Source organism: Epinephelus moara, chromosome 5, assembly GCF_006386435.1.
Source record: "Epinephelus moara isolate mb chromosome 5, YSFRI_EMoa_1.0, whole genome shotgun sequence".
Lineage (NCBI taxonomy): Eukaryota > Metazoa > Chordata > Actinopteri > Perciformes > Serranidae > Epinephelus > Epinephelus moara.
The window spans coordinates 26,395,442-26,414,418 of NC_065510.1; the positions used below are offsets into that span (position 1 = coordinate 26,395,442).

At 40.1% G+C, this 18,977-nt stretch overlaps 1 protein-coding gene across 1 annotated transcript in view; it reads left to right on the plus strand.

Annotated features, from left to right (window-relative positions):
* The window catches only part of myo15ab (myosin XVAb), a 60,911-nt gene that overhangs the window by 29,875 nt on the left and 12,059 nt on the right, over positions 1-18,977 (plus strand). The window contains exons 31-54 of the mRNA XM_050045222.1: positions 318-446; positions 560-666; positions 825-1,003; positions 1,923-1,995; positions 2,120-2,311; positions 3,695-3,768; positions 3,849-3,922; positions 7,527-7,608; positions 8,025-8,093; positions 8,199-8,263; positions 8,344-8,733; positions 9,958-10,039; positions 10,182-10,277; positions 10,476-10,536; positions 10,868-10,961; positions 11,082-11,199; positions 13,254-13,369; positions 13,459-13,518; positions 14,830-14,905; positions 15,013-15,128; positions 15,263-15,381; positions 16,444-16,585; positions 17,386-17,497; positions 17,585-17,659. Of these exons, the coding sequence (XP_049901179.1) occupies positions 318-446; positions 560-666; positions 825-1,003; positions 1,923-1,995; positions 2,120-2,311; positions 3,695-3,768; positions 3,849-3,922; positions 7,527-7,608; positions 8,025-8,093; positions 8,199-8,263; positions 8,344-8,733; positions 9,958-10,039; positions 10,182-10,277; positions 10,476-10,536; positions 10,868-10,961; positions 11,082-11,199; positions 13,254-13,369; positions 13,459-13,518; positions 14,830-14,905; positions 15,013-15,128; positions 15,263-15,381; positions 16,444-16,585; positions 17,386-17,497; positions 17,585-17,659 (2,701 nt within the window). The remainder of the gene's footprint in view (positions 1-317; positions 447-559; positions 667-824; positions 1,004-1,922; positions 1,996-2,119; positions 2,312-3,694; positions 3,769-3,848; positions 3,923-7,526; positions 7,609-8,024; positions 8,094-8,198; positions 8,264-8,343; positions 8,734-9,957; positions 10,040-10,181; positions 10,278-10,475; positions 10,537-10,867; positions 10,962-11,081; positions 11,200-13,253; positions 13,370-13,458; positions 13,519-14,829; positions 14,906-15,012; positions 15,129-15,262; positions 15,382-16,443; positions 16,586-17,385; positions 17,498-17,584; positions 17,660-18,977) is intronic.

Sequence of the window (18,977 nt, forward strand, 5' to 3'; positions counted from 1 at the left end):
TGTTAAATGGCATCCACATGAATGCCAGGAGGACCCAAGGTTTCCCAGCAGAACATTGCATTGTAACAATATGATCACTGTTATTCACTTCACCCATCACTGGTTTTAATGTTATGGCTGATGAGTGTACATCGTATACTGTGTTTACTAAAAGTCAGTGATTCAGACTGTTTCCAGAGTAAGATGTAACCATATATTACAGCAGGCCAAAGCATAACCTGAAAACAAAGGACCTCTAAAAAGCTTTACATCCTTTATTGGTGTAATTTGTCTTGTAAGGGTACAGTATGCATTGTAAATCCCTTTGCTTTTGACAGATACTAAGATTTATGGGCGATCCAAACTTGAATGGGGCTCAGGAGAATCTGTTTGGGAACTATATCATTCAGAGGGGACTTGCCAATCCCAGCCTGCGAGATGAAATCCTGGCTCAGGTAGTCAATCAGGTGAGACCCAGCTCGTTTTTCTAGCCAATGGGATGGAAATAAAAACCCAAATGAGACAAAATCTTGTACTTTAATTGCACATTATCTCTTTACTTTCTCCTCTCCTCTGTTAGGTGTGGAGGAATCCTAACATTTTGAATTCAGAGCGTGGTTGGCTCCTCCTGTCCTCCTGTCTCTCTGCCTTCCTGCCCTCTCAAAGGCTGGCCAAGTACTTACTGAAGTAAGAGATACTGTCAAACAGTGATATATGTTCATATTAATGTTCATAGATATGGCCAGGTAATAATTATACAGTATATGTATCACCTGCTTTTCTGTGTATGCAAGTTTCTTTAGTACTTCAGTCTGCATCTCTCTCTGCGCATGTTGTTGTTGTAGGTTTGTGTCTGACTACGGCCCAGAGGGCTACGACTGTGTGTGTCAACACCGTCTGCTTCAAGCTCTGCAGCGGCTGAATGTCGGTCCAGAGTATGTCCGAACGTACCCACCCTGTCTACTAGAGTGGACCGCCAATCGCAAAAGAGCTCACACTGTTCTGCACATTCACTGTTTCGATGGTAAGAGCACACAGACACACACAAGTGGGCAAAGAGAAGATTTTATCAGATTTTGTACTTGATTGCAAAATTCTGGATGGACTGAAATGAGAGTGCAAAAGGATCTCTTAACACAGCATATGCAGTTAAGTACCCTCAAGCAAGGCACTGGACCAACATCTGCATCTGCAGTAAAAAAAGAAGGGGGATAAAATGAAATTAAATTAGGCTGTAAATGTGTTGATTATTGTAAAACTAAAAGCTTGTGTGTAACTTTCTGCAGCAAAGAGAGACTGATTTTATTCTGTCTAAAGAAATTTTGTGTTTTCCTTAGATAAATTTGTGATACAATCTGTCTAAATCACAGGCTACAACACTGCACAAGGCCTTATTATGCTTAGCACTATTAACACAGACCAGCAATATGTGTTAGTGTCAAAGTAATGTGCATTGTGAATTTGAGGCCCATTTATTTTGACTCCCCTTGGCTTTGACTCCCTCTTGTTGACCCAACTTCACCTTTCTGTTTTTGTTCTTTTTTTTTTCAACCTGAGCTCAGTCAGTGTGTGCACGCTGTCCAGCACGCAAGAGTTATCTGTCTCTCATTTCCTCCCCTCATCCAGCTAATCTGTCCTCTGGCCTTTTGGCAAGTCTACTGAGGATTAGACAACACCTGATAGTCGCTCTAGTTGACTGGCTTTGTTGTGTGTTTGTTGATGCTGGTGTCTGTGTAAATCCTCATAGACAGACAGGGGAGAGTGCTACCAACTTTGTTTTATTGATACAGAAGAGAAACTATTTCATAACCTGACTGAAACAGCTCTTAATGCATTTTAAGATGAAATATAACCTACATCATTTAAAAGTAGTGTGTTTTGTTGAGTAGCTGCTGTATGTCAGAGGCTATTTGTTTGTCTAAAGTTTTGTCTTTCTCCTGCAGGTGTGTCGTTTTTGTGTCCTCTGCACTCCTGGACAACAGGAGAAGAAATGGCCAAAGACATCTTACAACACAGGTATCACCTTACTGTAAAACATAGGCACTAAGGACGTGGATTAAATTACAGAGAAAGGTTAAACATGTGAAACTAAAGGAGACATTGTGGTGGAACTGTATTTTGTGTGTGTGTTTGTGTGTAGGGGTGTGCTGGAGGGCCGTCGAGGCTGGTCGGTGCTTCTAAAGGAGCCGGCTCAGTGGGTGGAGCTGGAGGGCTCCGACTACGTTCTGGACTTGATGTCAGACCTGGAGCTTCCTGCCGACTTCCCCAAACACAGCAGCTACTTCATCATCTCTGCACAGGAGCCAACCAGAGTGCGGCCTAATGCCAGCATGTGAGACGCACATTTACTTAATACACATAAATGTGCAATACTTAAAGGGAAACCAGCTTTGTATCATAGTAATGTGGGTAGTTTGTGTCAATAAACTACGGTAAACTTTACTCCATCTTACCTGTGTCCAGATCACCCTGCTCATCTCTCAGCTCAGATCCCTCTTGATTTTCCACAAAGGGCTGTTGCTCAAACTCCAGATTGTACTTCCTCAATTTCATATGCCTGTTACCAACACGGACACAAAGAATATAAAAGCAGACAGAGAGGGAGACTCGCCCTCTCTCTTTCCTTCTCTCTGTCTCAAAGGCAGTCCAAACTCAGCCCAAATGGTAAAATAAGGCAGCACTAATTAAATATAAACAAAGATTCTGTTACTATATTGCCCCTTCTCACCTAAAATGTGTTCAGAAACATTTTTCGGTGCACTGTTTTGCTATAATACGAGAATATGTGAACCGGAAGTGGGTGCCATGCTGTTTCTTGTATTGTCACGTCAAATGATGTCAAAACTTATTTTAGGTTACCGTTAAACTGTAATAAGAGATCATATGTCACCAGCCGGCGTCCATATTGCTTCCTTTGGAAATACGGTCAAGCTTGCATCACGTAAACCACCAGCGGGAGCGTTTATTGGTCCGGTGCGGCGCAGTGCATTCTGGTAGTTGTAGGTTTTTATGCTAGTTTATAGCACTACTCCACTGTCTCGGAAGGAAATATTTTTTACTGCAATACATTTATATTACAGTTGTTGTTACTACTTACTTAATTAATTAAGCTTTTAGATTAAAAAAAAACATATTAAGAAAATATGGGAGGCTTGTAAAAAACAAAACCCCTGACAGAAAGGCAGTGTCTACTTTGGGCCGCTTGTCACAGGCTTCAGACATCTATGAGTTGTTCATTCCACAGAGACATTTTCCATCTAAACTCCTCAGATGGTTCCATTTAAATATTCATTTAAGGCCCAAAGAGATAAAATTATCCAATATTTATAAAAATAAAAAAATAAAGAACACACTTGAAAAAAAAATGAAAACAAGTTTATGTAGCAGAAGTTTGATTTTCTTCTTTCTTCTCCCAGTAATGATCTCACAGCCCCACACATGGTATGACCCTTTGGAGGACTGAACTATCTCCATTTAGACCCTCTACTACAGTTAAATGTTACTTATGCACTGATTCAATGTTACTGACAATCAGCCAATATAATATATCATTATTCATCACTCACATGGACTAAGTACTTTTACTTTTAATACTTAAAATACATTCTGCGGGTAATGTACTTTTACTAAAATAAAGGTTTTGAGTGTTTCTTCCACTTCTGCTGGTTTAATTACTGATAAGGAAGTTGTAATGCTTTTTCTTTGTGTTACACAGAAGCCTGTTGGGTGGTGGGTTTGACACGAAGGATGATGTTATATCTTCAGTCTTAAATGGCTCTGATGGACGAGGTACACATTTTAGCATTTACATATAAGCACTCACACACATTAAATTTAATTATATGAAGTGCTCTCCTCTGCTCTTATAGACTTTGAGCCTCAGAGAGGGATGGATCGTTATCTGGACAGCCTGTTTGACCCTGTACTGTCTGAAGGAACCGGAGTAAGTTACATAACTCACTCACATTGACACACTTGACCACCTGAGAGGGGACTCCTCTGTCAACCACTTACTGTAGTTTACTGCACAGGTCAGGTAAAGCTCATTAAACCTCTGTTTGTTTTGTTTTGTTTTGTTTTGTTTATTTTTTGTAGATGAATACATGAATTGTATATAAATAATTTATAGACCAAAAACAAGCAAATCACTAATAATACAGCAACAGAATAAATTAAAGGAAGAGAAGGAGCTTCTTATCACTGAACAACAGTAACAACTGCAAGACAAAGTTGTCTCTAAACAGATAAACAGAACAGATACAGTGGTTTCTACACATCTGTGTGTTTACAGACTAATCCCTCAGTCTGGAAATCAGTCTTTGGGCTGTCTCAGTGTCCATGTCATTCAACTGTTCAAATGTTTGACCTTCAGATCTGAAAGGAAAGTCTCATACTAGTGCTGTAGTACTCAAGATTGATCTTTGGCTCCAGACCACTTGTTGAAGGGCTCAGGCTCATCTCAGACTCAACTGCATTTTGACTCGATCTTGTCACAGCCTCAGAAAGAGGACTCAGGATTTTATTTTACATTCGGCCTGTGCAGAAAAGGAGTGTTGAACGAAGATGTTCAATTCAGCTCCTTGCTCTTTGTTTGTATTTGTTTGCTCATTTAAAACAAAGAAAAATACCCACACATAAACATGACAATTTTTTTTATTGTTTTATGGACATTTCTCATGGTAAACCCATACATACACACATATATATACAGTATGGCAAGAGGTGAATGAAGAGGAATCTTTGTTTTATTTGTTTTCAGTGGCTGATTTTATGAGAATGTGGATCTTTCAGATCAATCTGAGGAGTGTCTTTGGTTTGTATGTTCCACATGTTATCGTAAGTGTATCATGCAGTTTGGGACTCTCCCTGCCTTGGTCATGGTCTTGACTCAGTCTTAACCCCTCAGAATCTTGTTCTTGTTTTGGTGTCAATACACCCTGATCTCGGTCTTGACTTGGTCTCAGTTTAGGTGGTCTTGATTACAGCACTGCCTCAAATTATCGTACTTGTTATAGTTCACAACCATTGTTTCAATTAATGTGTTTTATTTGAAATCCAGAGACTCAATGTATATTTCTGGGCATGTTGCAATAAAATATGGAGCATAAGTGCACCTTGTCACATTTTTATGTAATATGGACCAAGACTGGTTTGCTGTTTGCACATATATAAACCATATGACAGTTTTCTTTACCACAGTAGGTTTCTCATTATATATCTAGCAGATGGTAAAGGTGTCGTGTTTGATTAATGCTCGCTGCTCAGTTTAGGTAGCAATGAAACATCTATGTCAGCTCATTTGTGAAACATTACCTCCACCACAAACATTATACTTCACCCCAGTCACGAAAACTACAGTTGTAGTAATATCTGATGGTTATTGATGGTTAAATCCATATGTATTAAGTCAGTGCAATGGTGCAGTGAATGCTGGCCATGTTGGATCTATCAGTCCTCAGCTGGGACAGCGACGTGGTGAATGTTAGCCGTGCTATCGGATGTGGCTGACAGGAATTAGCATGTATCAGATGTGTTCTACAGACCTCTCCCGCCCAGCAACCTATTACGTTACCCAGTTACCGTAACTGTCACAGCGGCTAGATCGCCACGGTGATTTCCCACCCAGGCAACGCGGGGATCTGCTTACGAGGAACTGACACTCTGGCAAATGAAGGGCTTACTATTTAATGAGACATGGCCTACAAACACACACACTCCTGTGGATTTATGGGTCAGCGGCTGATTTCTGATGGAATGGCTGCACACATAAGAGGGTGATTCCTCTGGTCTGACAGTCAAAAAGTGCTCTGATTACACAAGTAGTTATATACGTGTGTACATATATATATATATATATATATATATATATATCTCCAATACTCCTGTTGATGTCCACACTCACAAACACAGCGGTTAATGGAATTCTCTACTAAAAATCTGTCTTTTAGTGTCAAACACTTCATCTATTGTCCTTAAAAGGCAGCTCTGAAAAGTTTGTAGTCTGCTCCTTTACAGACGGACAGCGGCTGTAGTCAGGATTTCCACCTGTTACCATGTAGTTGAATAGGGAACCGGAGTCAAAGTATTTCTAAATACACCACTTCCAGTGTTATGCTATTGCCTCCTCATAGTCCTGAACCTCCACTAAATGTAGTATTTTCAGCGATTTGTTAATGAAGTGACAGTTCTTCGGGGTGTACTGGAGTTGTTTGGTTTTGAAACTTTTTTGACAATACTTTGGGTTTCCATTAGAAACTTTTATAACTGCAGTAAATTCATGTTGAATACAGCTGCTGTTCGCTGTGAAGGAGCAAACTATACATGCATCACAGATACAGTAGGGCTGAGTGTCGTATGTAATGTTTTGATACAATACCAGAGATTCAGTAACAATACCAAAATAATACTTTATTTTATACCTTACTTAAAGAGCACCTTGCAGTTTTTTTTACTAAATTTATACCATACAGGATTTTCCTAAAAAAGAGTGTGTAGACTCATACAGAAGTAATCCCTCTCAGTCATCACTTAGGACCAACTAGAAGTGTGATGTGGTGTATTTATCCACTGAGACTCTGCCCTCTGCCTGTTTTTCTTACTTTCTGTGTTCAGAAGGTTTATAGGCGTTTACCCCCACAGCTCTAAGGTGAGGTCGGGGGTTTATAAAAAGGTAGTGACCAGATACCACACTATAAGCAGCAGGCACCCAAGAGACACAGCACCAGAAAAATGCAAATATAGTGAGGGGAAACGACAAAGAGAGTGAAACTGGGGTTGGTTTTTTCTTTTTCTTTTCTTTTGTTGGCGAGTGTGTTTACAAACAGTAACCACAATTCTGCATAGTATACCTAGCATAGCAAATCCCTTTTCTCAACAACAACAACAAAAACAGATGTGCAACCTGAATAGAGTGTCTAAAATGATCAGAATTCGGACAAAGCTGGGGTTCCCAGCAGCTCAGCGGGCAGAGCGGGCGTCCCATGTACAAAGACAATGTCCTTGCCGCAGCAGCCACAGGCTCGAGTCCAGCCCATAGCCCTTTGCTATATGTCAACCCCCCAAGCCCAACACCATCCTGTCTAATAAACGCAAAAAAAAGCTATTATAATAATCTGTAAAAAAAAAAAAAAAAAAAAAGATAATTTGGACAAAGCTTTGATACTCTGAACTACAGACTATACTGACACCAGATATTTGAGGTCGATACTGAGTTTAAAATTTCTGCTAATGATGTATTGGCCAACATTTTGGAACATGACAAAGATATTCACTGAGCAGTATGTATGTTGAGAAGTATGTAAAGCCATCAGTGTTACAAATCTTTGGCATTACTATACCTAAGTTTCTTGCCAATTGTCAGCCATCATATACGCCAAACTGATGTAACAGCTAATATGCTTATATATCGGTTTGATACTTGGACCTGTTCAGGGTGTTCGATGCCCAAAAGATACAGTTTTGGTTGAGTATTTCTTTAACTTCCTTTGTGTTTTCTTACACATTCATGTTGTAATCTGATGATAAGTTTAAACTCTCTGTCCTCACAGGAACTAGATTCAGCTGCAGCACTGTCCAGCAGGATGAAGGGTGCTGGAGGAGTTGGAGGAGGCTCCCAACCTCCACCTGGGGGTCAGTCAAAAGCACAGGCTCTGTCTGCAATCACTCTTTTGTTCATTCATTCACTATTTACTTTTTGCGTCGTCACTGACAGGTGCAGTGTCACACAACTTTCCCATCTATAAAATCCAACACATTTTACTGTGAGACTGTAAGACAAAATAAGTGTGCGCTCTATAGACTTTTTTTTTAAATGAATTTTTGAGAGCTTTCTGCTCACCATAAATTTACACTAAACCCAGACACTCAGCTGAAATAGGAGACAGTAGATAAAGTGTGTTTTATAGTAAATATAGAGTCATATATTTTTGACAGCGCCTCGCACACTGGAGGAACCTCAATATCTTCAAAAATCATTAGCAAGTGTAATAAAACAAACACTCTTAAAATCTGAAATTTGATGTGTGCCTATGTTTGTGTGCGCACAGCTGTGAGAGTCCTTCCCGTGGGAGGCGTGATGTCACCTCCTGTTGCTGCAGTGGCACCTGTAACACCTGGTTGGTATCGAGTGTGAAGAAAAATAAGAGGAAAAAAATCTCATCAAACATAATTTTTGCATCCCTCCTTCCTGTTTACTGTGGTTCTCCTCTTCTCTCCTCCAGATGCCCAGCAGGCTGTTTTGGACCAGCAGCAGCAGGCGATTGTGAACCAGCAGGCCATCATCATGGTAAACCCTCCGTCTGGATCTGTTTGTTTGATCCACCGCTCTTCTTTTTGGAGTTAATGCACCATCGTCTTGTTTCTCAGGCCCAGCAGATGACCATGCAGGCCATGGCCATGGTCGGCAGCCCAGTGACCAGCCCCCCCACCTCTCCAATCACAAGCCCTCCCATGAGCCCGCTGCTCCACCACCCTCCCAGCCCCTATGCTCCCGCCAGCCCCTATGCTGTCATACCCCCAAGTCCATACGCTAACATCCCACCCAGCCCCTATGCCAACTTCACTCCCACTCCCTTTGCTGCAGCAGACATCCCACCCAGGCATCCCTATCCTCCCCCTGCTCGACTGGAACAAACTCCATCGCACCTTCAAGATCAGCCTGCGGAGCCCCAGACTCGGCCCGGAGCTCAGCCTCAGCCTCAGGCCCAAACTAACAAAACTGAGCCAGCACAGCCTAAAGCTAATCCTGCTGCACGGGTCAGTAACTCTGAGATGCGTGAGGTAACAGTCCAAACTGACGCATTACATAATGATTCAGTACTTTTTAATTTTTTAATTTAATTAATTGTAATCTCCAATGACAACAGCAAGCAACACTTCCTCAGGAAAAATTATATAAACAGAACGAGATGCAGTTTCCTTTTATGGAACGAGTGAGTGGTTTGTGTGCAGTAAGAATGAGAGCTGTGTAGTCAGGACGATGAGCTGACGCAGGTTGAAAAAGGAATAGCATGTGCACTTGAGAGTGAAATGAAAATATGTATAACCTTTATGTAATCAGGTACTCTCATTAAGATCAGGATCTCTTTTGCCAGAGAGACCTAGACAAACAATCAAAGCCAGACAAATAAAAGATAAACACGTAACCAGTCAAACAAAAGCAGATAACAGCATCAGTCACAATCACTAAATACAAGTTTCAGAATGAGAATCCAATTTATTGCCAAGCCGGTTTTGACATACAAGGAATAAGCTTCAGTGCATAATATAAACATTGTAAGAGAAATTGGTATTAAAAATAAAAGTAAGCACTGCAAAAAAAAAAAAAAACAAGAAACATTAACATAAAATATGAAAAAATACTTCAAACATATGTCCAGTACATCTGAATTAAAATGAAAGAGCTGTGCCATTTTTAGAAGAGATAGTTTTGTGCAGAAATGTGCAAAAGTTTCCAAGGAATGTGCAGAGGTTAGCAGTACAAAGTATAAAAGGAATATACAATGTACAAAGATAAAGTCCTGTGAAGTCTAAAACTGTCCAGTGGGATTACAAAAATTCCCCCAAAATCTCCAGACAGAAGTAAAAGTGGGCTGGAGGGTGAAGCAAATGTGCCGCTGCTGAGTCTGTGGAATCTTTTCCTTTGTTCTGATTTAGTTGAAGTTGAGTATTTGGTCAGTGTCTGCAGCCTGCAGTAATCAGGATCTCGAGGGTGAGAACCTCTCATTATCTGTAACCACATATCCTGGTTCAGGGTCACAGGGGGCTGCAGTCTATCCCGGCTAACACTGGGTGAGAAGCGGTGTACACACTGGACAGGTCGCCAGTCAACTATTCACGCTCACATTCACGTTCACATTCTTTCCCTTTCTTTACTCTGACATTTCTCAGGGGTCAACAAAATCTTATAAGACAATATGTTAATATCCTGGAAAGCTTTAAGTGCAAACTCTCTGTCCTCTCTCTGTGTGGCTGTTTCAGGTTCAGTCAGGGAAGGACAGCGTCTCTCGGAGGAAGGCTCCGGGCATCCCCGTAAACAAGGACGCACCCGCCAGGAAGTTTGGTAAGAGGGAAAAAACATAAGCGAGTGAGCAAACAAGAGACAGAGACAGAGTCCCTTTAACTAGAGCTCTTATTTAAGAGCTTTACACAAGAGAACATCACTCCTTTTTGACTTATTTATTTTTTGATGGTGTGTGTTTTAGCCCCAGTTGTGACGTCTCCTCCGCCCCCTGCTGGAGAGGTGGTGAAGTACTCAGCTCGGACTATAGATCATGTTGTCCCCAGCCAAGATATCCAAGGTAACTGAATTTAAAAGCTGAACAGTGTTGATGTCACAGGTTAATGGAACATGACTGAATGATGATCATGCAGTCGATAAAGTAATTCATCTCTTGATTTCAATCAGACACATTGGTCTGTATTTGGATTTGAAACAATGAAATAAAATATAAAGTGTAATCTGCATAATTCTTTAATGGTTGATATTATTTCTAAAGAAATCATCAAAAGGTACAACTCCCCGCCTCCAGCGCCAGAGCTGCTGCCACATGACAAGAGGTGAGGTCCCACAAACACACAGGCTGATAACAGCAGAGTGGGCACAGTAATCATAGCTTTAAATGGATGGATTGTTGCTTGTTAACACAGCACAGCAGTTGATGCTATCTTCAGTCACAGAATTAAGTGTGAATACTGTAAAGCCCTGAATACAACAAACCACCAACAGATACTGACTGCGCTGTTATTGTTCACAGTGAGCACACAACACCAGAATGATTGTATTGACACACAATAAGCACAAACACACAGATTATACAGTAGACTACATTTGTAGTTGAAAAACCCTGCAGACTAATGTGGGATGTTGACACTGTGTGGATGTATTTAGGAGACCAGAAGGGAAGTTTAAAAAGAAGCAAACCCCTCGGGATGAAGCTTTACAGATCCTCAAACCGCAGATGGACAACCCTCCTGCTCCCCAGGTACACACACACACACACACAAATATACAAGAACACACAGTCACAGAGTGCAAGCAGTATAAAGTGATAAGACGCTGCTAGAATTCAGTCACGCAGGGGAGCCTTTTTGTGTCGGTCCAGCCCAAGCGTCCTGTTGCCCCCTCACCATCTGCGTCTGCAATAAAGGAGGCGGGATTCAAACCAATCAAAGCCACGAAGACCAGAGCACCTGACCGTCCTCCACCCCTACCTCCTCCAGGTACTCACACTCACCACAAAGTGCACACTCATCCCCATATTCCAGCACAGGTTAAAGTTAAAGGTATCTTGGTGAACTTTCGGCTTTTTTTTTTTTTTTTTTTAAGATATCATGTCTTTCACCAAAACTCAGTGTGTTATTTATAACATCCTGCATATTTAGATTGTATCTCTTACCTCATAGGACATCATCAAAGCAATTTATGAAAGTTATGAAACTAGTCTACATTGTTTATCTTGTCTTTGATTTATGTTTTATCATCTGTTCATTGTGCTACACTGCCCCTAGTGGTCCACCAGGGTACTTTTAAAGGTAAACGACGTAGGAAAAAAAAAAAAGTTTAGACTCGTACAAATGTTATCCCTTTTATATCATCACTTATGACCCACCAGAATTGTGTGGCAGTGTATTTATCTGCAGAGACTACTGCCTTTATTTTCTTTTTTGGTTTCTTATATTCTGTGTTTGGGATGTTCCTGGGTACAGCACACAGGTGAGGTCAGGACTTTGTTAAAAGGTTGTAAGCAGCACGCATTCCAAGAGGACGCTACAAAAATTGTGGCCAAAACGCAAATATAGCAAAGTAAAGTGCCGAGTGGACTATGTCTGGAATTGGCTTTAAGTTTCCGTGGCAAAACTGTTGATGAACAGTACCGACCATTCCTGCATAGTTTACCTTTAAGTTAAAGTTATGCTCATTTTAACCACTTATTTATACCATTAAGCTCTATGCTAACCTGTGCACTAAATTATCTCTATAAAAATATTGACAACTACCTCTGTATACCTCTGAATATGCTTAAAGAAATGTTTAATCCAAAAACAATATAAACTGTATATAGTACTCACCACCCTAGGCTCTCTATGGTCCCACAAAATGTTATCTTTTGAATGGCATTATGGAGAGCAGAGAGCCTACTTCACAGGAGGATAATCTAAGAAACACTTTGTTTAAAGATAGTTTAGAGAAAATAGTTGTGTCTGGATTTGCATGAGCAAGAGCTATCATCTCTGTAACACATTACCAACTTTAACCAACCCATCAAAGAGTTTTTATGGGGGGTTTTTTCCTTGTCCACTGTGAGGGTCCAAGGACAGAGGGATGTCGTATGATGTAAAGACCTCAAATTGTGATTTGTGATATTGGGCTTTATAGATAAAATTTAACTGAATTGAATTGAAATTTAACTCTTTCAGATCTCCTGTCCATTCCAGTAGACATGACTTTGCTAGGATGTTTAGATCTATGATTACAGTCACACACCCTTTTTTAACAAGCATTGCTGACAGTGAGGCAAGGAGGAGGCACAAGACACATTTCAGTCTATTAATTATATTGTTAAAGTACATAGTTTGTGTTTAAACTGTTTTAAAGTAAACATGAGATATTACATACAGCTTTTACTCTGGATGTTTTCAAAAATATGCGTCCATTGGGGAGCCTGTCAGTTTCATGCTCTGTATTAGAGCTATGTTAAATTGCATCAACCCGATCAGAGAGAGTTGGCAGTGACCTATTCTGAATTGTGCCACTTGTTCATACATTGGCTCATTAGACTTAATTCTCCCAGAGAACATCTCACATTATTCAGTGTAAATTTTGCCTTGATATTTACTAGAGTGCCAATTAACCTTATTTACTTACTCACACTGAATCACCACTGGCGAGCTTATTTGCGAACAAATAGTCTCATTATGTTGTAGACAAGGTCGGGAGTACAGGAGGGCAGTTAAACAGGAACACACTGACTCCCACAGCAGGCAGGTGGCAAGGTGCCATATGATCCTACTGATATGCAGATTCTGGAAACACATTTGTCCTGTCGTCTTGAGGGCACTTGACCTTAAAGCATTAGGTTGTCTGTGAACAAGATTACAACAATGTTAGGACAAGATCAGGCTTTTCCATTCTCTAGAGTAACAGTGGAGCAGAGGCAGTCAGACTGTCCCAAAGCAACAGATCATTAAAACACTCACTTCATACAATGATATGATATAAATAAGGACTTTGACTAAAGGTGAAACTAAAATGTGACGTGACTTATTTGATGCAGTTTCTCGAGAGCTTCCAGTAGAGACCGAGACAATCCAGACACAGCTTCATCAAAGAACCAATGAAGAGCACTACACCTACACAAACGTTCCCTGGAGACTGTACCTCAGGAAGGAGGTGTGTACTTACACAAATACACAAACATCATGATCCACTGTCAAAATGTTTGTATTCTGTTGTGTTGAGTGTTTTTTCCTCTTTTACAGGTTTTTTATCCCAAAGACAGCTTCAACAATCCTCTGGTGCTGGATCTCATTTTCAAGCAGGTAACTTGAGAGATAGATGAAGTAACGCAGGATGAATGGATGAATAGATGCAGCATCAACTGCAGCATTCCCAGTTGTCAAATACTGATGCTTTGGGCTGGTAATTGGACTGAACCACCAATTCAAAGCATGTTCACCCACAAAAAATGACCATTTGTATATCATTTACTCACCCCATGTTACATTTCAAACTTTCACGCACCTCCACAGTGAATGAAGAATCAAAAAATGGAGAAAAATCTTGATAAACTGGAGTAAAAGGAGGCTGTTTAACAACAGCAAAACTGTATCAATGCTCAGTCCTCCCCAGACACATGCATTTTCACTATGAACTTACTATATAAAACCTGTCAGTACAAACAGCCACATGCATGGCTGAGTGGCATGCCTGAGCACACGTGTGCTTTAAACTCTGCTCAAGTGGAGCTCACATGCAGTCAAATGCTCAGGCATGCTACTCATAGGTGGAAGTTTATTAAATCATAACGTTTTAGTGAAAATGCATGTGTTTGAAAAAGTACTGAGCATACAACTGGATAAATGAGACTTGGATTATACTGCACAAGTTTTTTCCATGAAGAGTTTGAGAGACTGAATGGGGTTCAGCAGGACATTCAGGGTGACAGTGACATTCGCTAATGTAGTAAACAAGCTTACTATGCCAATGTCGGATGAGAAATGTGCAGCAACATTTTTGCAGACACTAGATATTAAACAACAGGCAGACATCGTATCATAGTAAGCTGCTGTGAGCTGTAGATTCAACTCTTCTTAGCCAAAGGCAGAAGATAACATTAGCTCGGAGCCTGACAGGGCAAAGCCTCTCCTCATCTGGGCAGCTGCCTCTGTGTCCACAGCTGCCTGTACCAAAGAACAGCATGAAAGTGAAGAGCGCTCACTCTGCAACTTAATCTGGGGACCACAACAAGCCCACAAGTACACTGCACACTGTATGGCAAAAAACTGCTTGACTTTTTGATACAGTTTTGCTATAGTTAAACATGGCCCCCTCCTACTACAATCCATCAAGAATTCTCTGCGTTTTTTGATTCTTTGTTCACTGTGGAGGGATACGGGACAAGCAAAGTTTTCTTTACAAAGTCAGTGGAACATGGGATGGGTTACTGATATACAAATGATCTTTCTGTGGGTGAAGTATTCCCTAAATGCTTTTGTTGATTTATTCACCTTTCCCATCTGCGGACACCAATTGTGCTCCAGATTTTTTTACCTGACGCCATAAAAATCATCGAAAGATCAAACTAAATTATTTCCAACATCACCTCTCCTCTCCTCTGTTGTCTCCTGCAGATAGTGAACGACACTCTGTCAGAGGCATGTGTTCGCATCACCCGGGATGAAAGGCAGAAAATGAAGGCTCTTTTCGGTAGTCTGTCTGTTCTTCCTGCAGACATTTCTTTAGGCCTTATGCTCTAATCCAAACACTTCTCTTTGACATTCATGAGTTCATGTGTCTGTTTGTGTGAATGACAGCCAAACACGGGGTGGAACAGAATATGGATCCGGTGGAGGAGCATGTGAAGAAAACAATTGTGACGGCTGCCAGAGAGACCTGGGAAATATACTTCTCCCGTCTGTTCCCTGCGTCGGTGAGGGGGTTAAACCCTTAGAGGATAGTAATTACTGAGTGTGTTATTTTCATTTTTATTAAACCTCTGTGTGTGTGTGTGTGTGTGTGTGTGTGTGTGTGTGTGTGTGTGTTTATGTTTGTGTGTGTGTGCAGGGTAGTGTAGGAACAGGTGTGCAGGTGCTGTCAGTGTCCCACAGCGGTATAAAGCTGTTGAAGACTGTAAAAAGCAGCGCTGCAGCTCCAGACTACTTCAGAGTCCTACAGCCCTACACGTATGTCTTTTTTTGCACACTCTTATAAGCCTTACTTTCAGCTTTGTTTGGAGATCCAGATGTGTGTGTTTAACAGTTCAGAGTCGGAGTCAGGTGAGTTGTAAACCACAGAAAAAATTTCCAAATTGTTTTCTGTTATGATGTCAATCCTCTACTTATTTTTTAACTATTCAGAAAAAGATTCCTTTGGTATCTGGCCTGACTAGTGCTGGGCTTTAAGGCAATATAATACCCATATTTCAGAGTTTGTTACTTATTGGCCAACATATACACTGATACTGCTATGTCTTCTGTTTTTTTGGTGAAGGAGCAGTTTTTATTCAGGTCTGTGGCTCAAAAATTAAAATTCCAACAAACCTTATTAGCACAGAAGGAAAGTAATGGATTGTCATTAATTATAAAAAGCCCTGACTTTGCTTTTATGACAATCTATCATATTAGAAACCTAATACATTTAGCATTCTGGCAGTATTATATTTGTATTCTCAAATACTTTATTTATTTAATACAGTATTTCATCATTATTAAGATTTAATAGCTGCATTAATCTACTGATTTTGTAACTTTGTTTTACTTAAGTTGGGAGCTTTTGTGCTGTATTTCCTGTTGCACTCAGGGTGTCTGCATGTCCTTAAAAAGTCTAAAAATTTTGTTATTTATTTCATAAATATAAGGCCTCAGAGGTCACTAAATATTATTATTTTTGTGAGGTCTTGATTGCCATAAATATTTTATCTGATTTCATTTATCCATCTTTAAATTTCTTTTTTCAAAATGAATCGAGCTCTTCTGCATGAAAGTTCATATTTCTGATGTTACAAATCTTTAAACCTACCACTGAACCTGATGCTGTCTAATTACTTTATACATGTGGCTACGTGTAGGTTTTGTAGATTAACCTAACTTTATATACTACTTTTCATTATACTTACTTTTAGAATATTTGTCAAAATATCAGTCTTAGATTTGCTTACAGTTATCTTAAAAAGGTCCTAAAAGCATTACATTTGAGTGTTTGATACTTGTAGACACCCTGGCACTGTGTTATGTTTTTTTTCCCAGCTATGCAGACATCCTGTTTGTCACCATCCCCTCTGAGAACATGCTGGAGTTTAATCTGACCAACGAGAAACTGATCCTGTTCTCAGCCAAAGCCCCTCAAGTCAAACATCTCATAGACACATTCATCAACGAGATCAAAAAGGTACACACATTTTTTTGCTGCCGCTGTCTGGTTATTAACAAGGTCAGAGAAATGAGACCACACCACCCCTGTCCTTGTGTCCTCACACTAGCCTCAGTTCATTTGAGGACACACTTCAAAATTCTTCCAATTGTCTATAAATCTCTTCATGGTCTGGCCTTGACATATATCTCAGAGCTCCTTACTCCTTACAGCAGCACCCAACCATGACGTGTTGGCTGTGCCCTGTTCATGGAAAAGAAAGGATAGGGCTTTTTCTATAGCGGCTCCTCAGCTCTGGAATAGTCTGAGAGGCCATTAGACAGGCTGAGTCTGTTGATGCGTTTAAGTTGCACCTCAAGACCCATTTTTAGTCTCTGGATCTTAATTGTATTTGACATGTTTTTCTATTCGTTTAACTTATCCATGCACTGTTGTGTCTGCATGTGTATACATTTCTATGTCTTTGTTAAGCACTTTGGTGCTTTTTAAAGTGCTATATAAATTAAATAAACTTGAAACTTTGCTACCAGCTCCCGAGAGCAGTTTCAGCTAACACATGAACAGCAACAGGACAGCAGTAGTCATTCTGGTGATGTTAAAATCGTGATTTTACCTTGATGATGATTTCTTTTAGTCCCTTCATTTGCACATTCTGAATGTCACAAACTCCCCTTTTCTGTGAGTTATATGAGAGATGTAGAAAAACAGTGTCTGAAACAGAAGTAGATGAGTCAAGCTGAGGGTAAATGTCAGTCCAGATACTTTAAATGCAGATTATAGTGTGAGAGTATCCACTTATGTGTCTTTCTGTCTTACAGGACTCAGATTATGTGATTGCAGAGCGAAACTTTGTGACAGACGACCGCTCGATGCTCACTTTTCACAAAGGTGACGTGATCAGGCTGCAGGTTATGGATGGGCTGGAGAAGGGTAAGTCACTGTGGCACATGTAGTCCTGTTATCCTCTGAGTGAATCTATGATTGAAGCATGTGTGTTTTGCCTTGTGTCTCTTCCAGGTTACAGTTACGGCTGTGTGGTGAGGAAGAAGGTGGTGTATTTGGAGGAGCTGAAAAGAGAAACTCAAGACTTTGGTGAGTGTTCATTAAATCCCTTCAATTAAATCCAAAACAAAATCAGATCTATAAACAACCAGATGATAACGTCATGGCTAAAAAATAAACAATGCAACAATTCAAACTGACAGCTTTGAGAGATTTACTATCCCAGAGTGTGTCCGTGTCCCCTGGAGGTGTGATTGTATCTTAAGCCAAGGACAAATAGGTGCAGTGATGTTGACGGCGCCGACAGCACTCTTTAAATAAAATATTGTATCAGAAAATTATTTTTCAGATGAAAGATGGCGATGCAATTTGAAAAATATTGATTCATTGATTCATTTCTTCAGGACACAAAAGATAAAATAAGATCACAAATGAGGAGAAGTCACATCATTCCATTGCTTAACAGATACTGGACAGGACAAACAAACATTTTTGTAATTTACTGTGATGCATTTATTTTTCCTTTGGACTTCAAAACCGTCCTCATATGAACCTCACATAGTACAAGCCATCCTCCACAGTACAATCCGCTGAGCTCTGTTATCATCTTTAATCCAGTAAAAAGGCAGAATTTCTAAAGGTAGGAACTTTAATTACATCAAATGTGAATGTAAGATCTGAGCTTCTTACACATTTGATTTTTCATCAAGTATTAAAAACTCAAGGGGTTCTGGGAGGACAGTTTGTTTGAATACTTATATCACAATGTTGGGGGAAAAAAGCTGGTCTCCAAGCTTTGAATACAGCAATGACGTTTTAAAAACATTACAACGTTGAGATGACTAACATGTTGCAAAAAGTTGCACATGTACGCATCCAGCAGATGTGGAGCAACACTAGTATTTATTTGTGGCGTTACTGTCCACCTGACAAATGTAAGTCCAGTACTCCCTCTCCTTTTAGCTCTGTTTTGGTCTCCACCAAATCCTAAGAGAAATATCTGCCAGCTAGCTGTTAACTTTATCTGTCTGCTGTTTGGTGCTGAGCAGGTGTACAGTGAGTTTATCATAGGTTTTATGATGGTTGCAACAGTTGTAACAGGTGAAAGTGACCCAAAACAGTAAAGTTGTGGTCTGTAAAACCAAAAACAATGAGCTTAAAGATGCTAAAAAGCTTCATAGAGGTAAGAGACAGGTGCTCATTCTTTGTGGGGTTGTCACTAGGAGCGACTTCTTTCACTTTGCACGTCATTTGATGCATTAGTAGAAGAAAACTTAAAAACAATGAATAGATAAAATAAAATAACTGTTTGTATATCAATCACTTACCTAGTGTTATCATGAATTCCTGAAGAGACCATAGCTTTTCACACACACCTCCATGGTGAATGAAGAATCCAAAAAAGGCA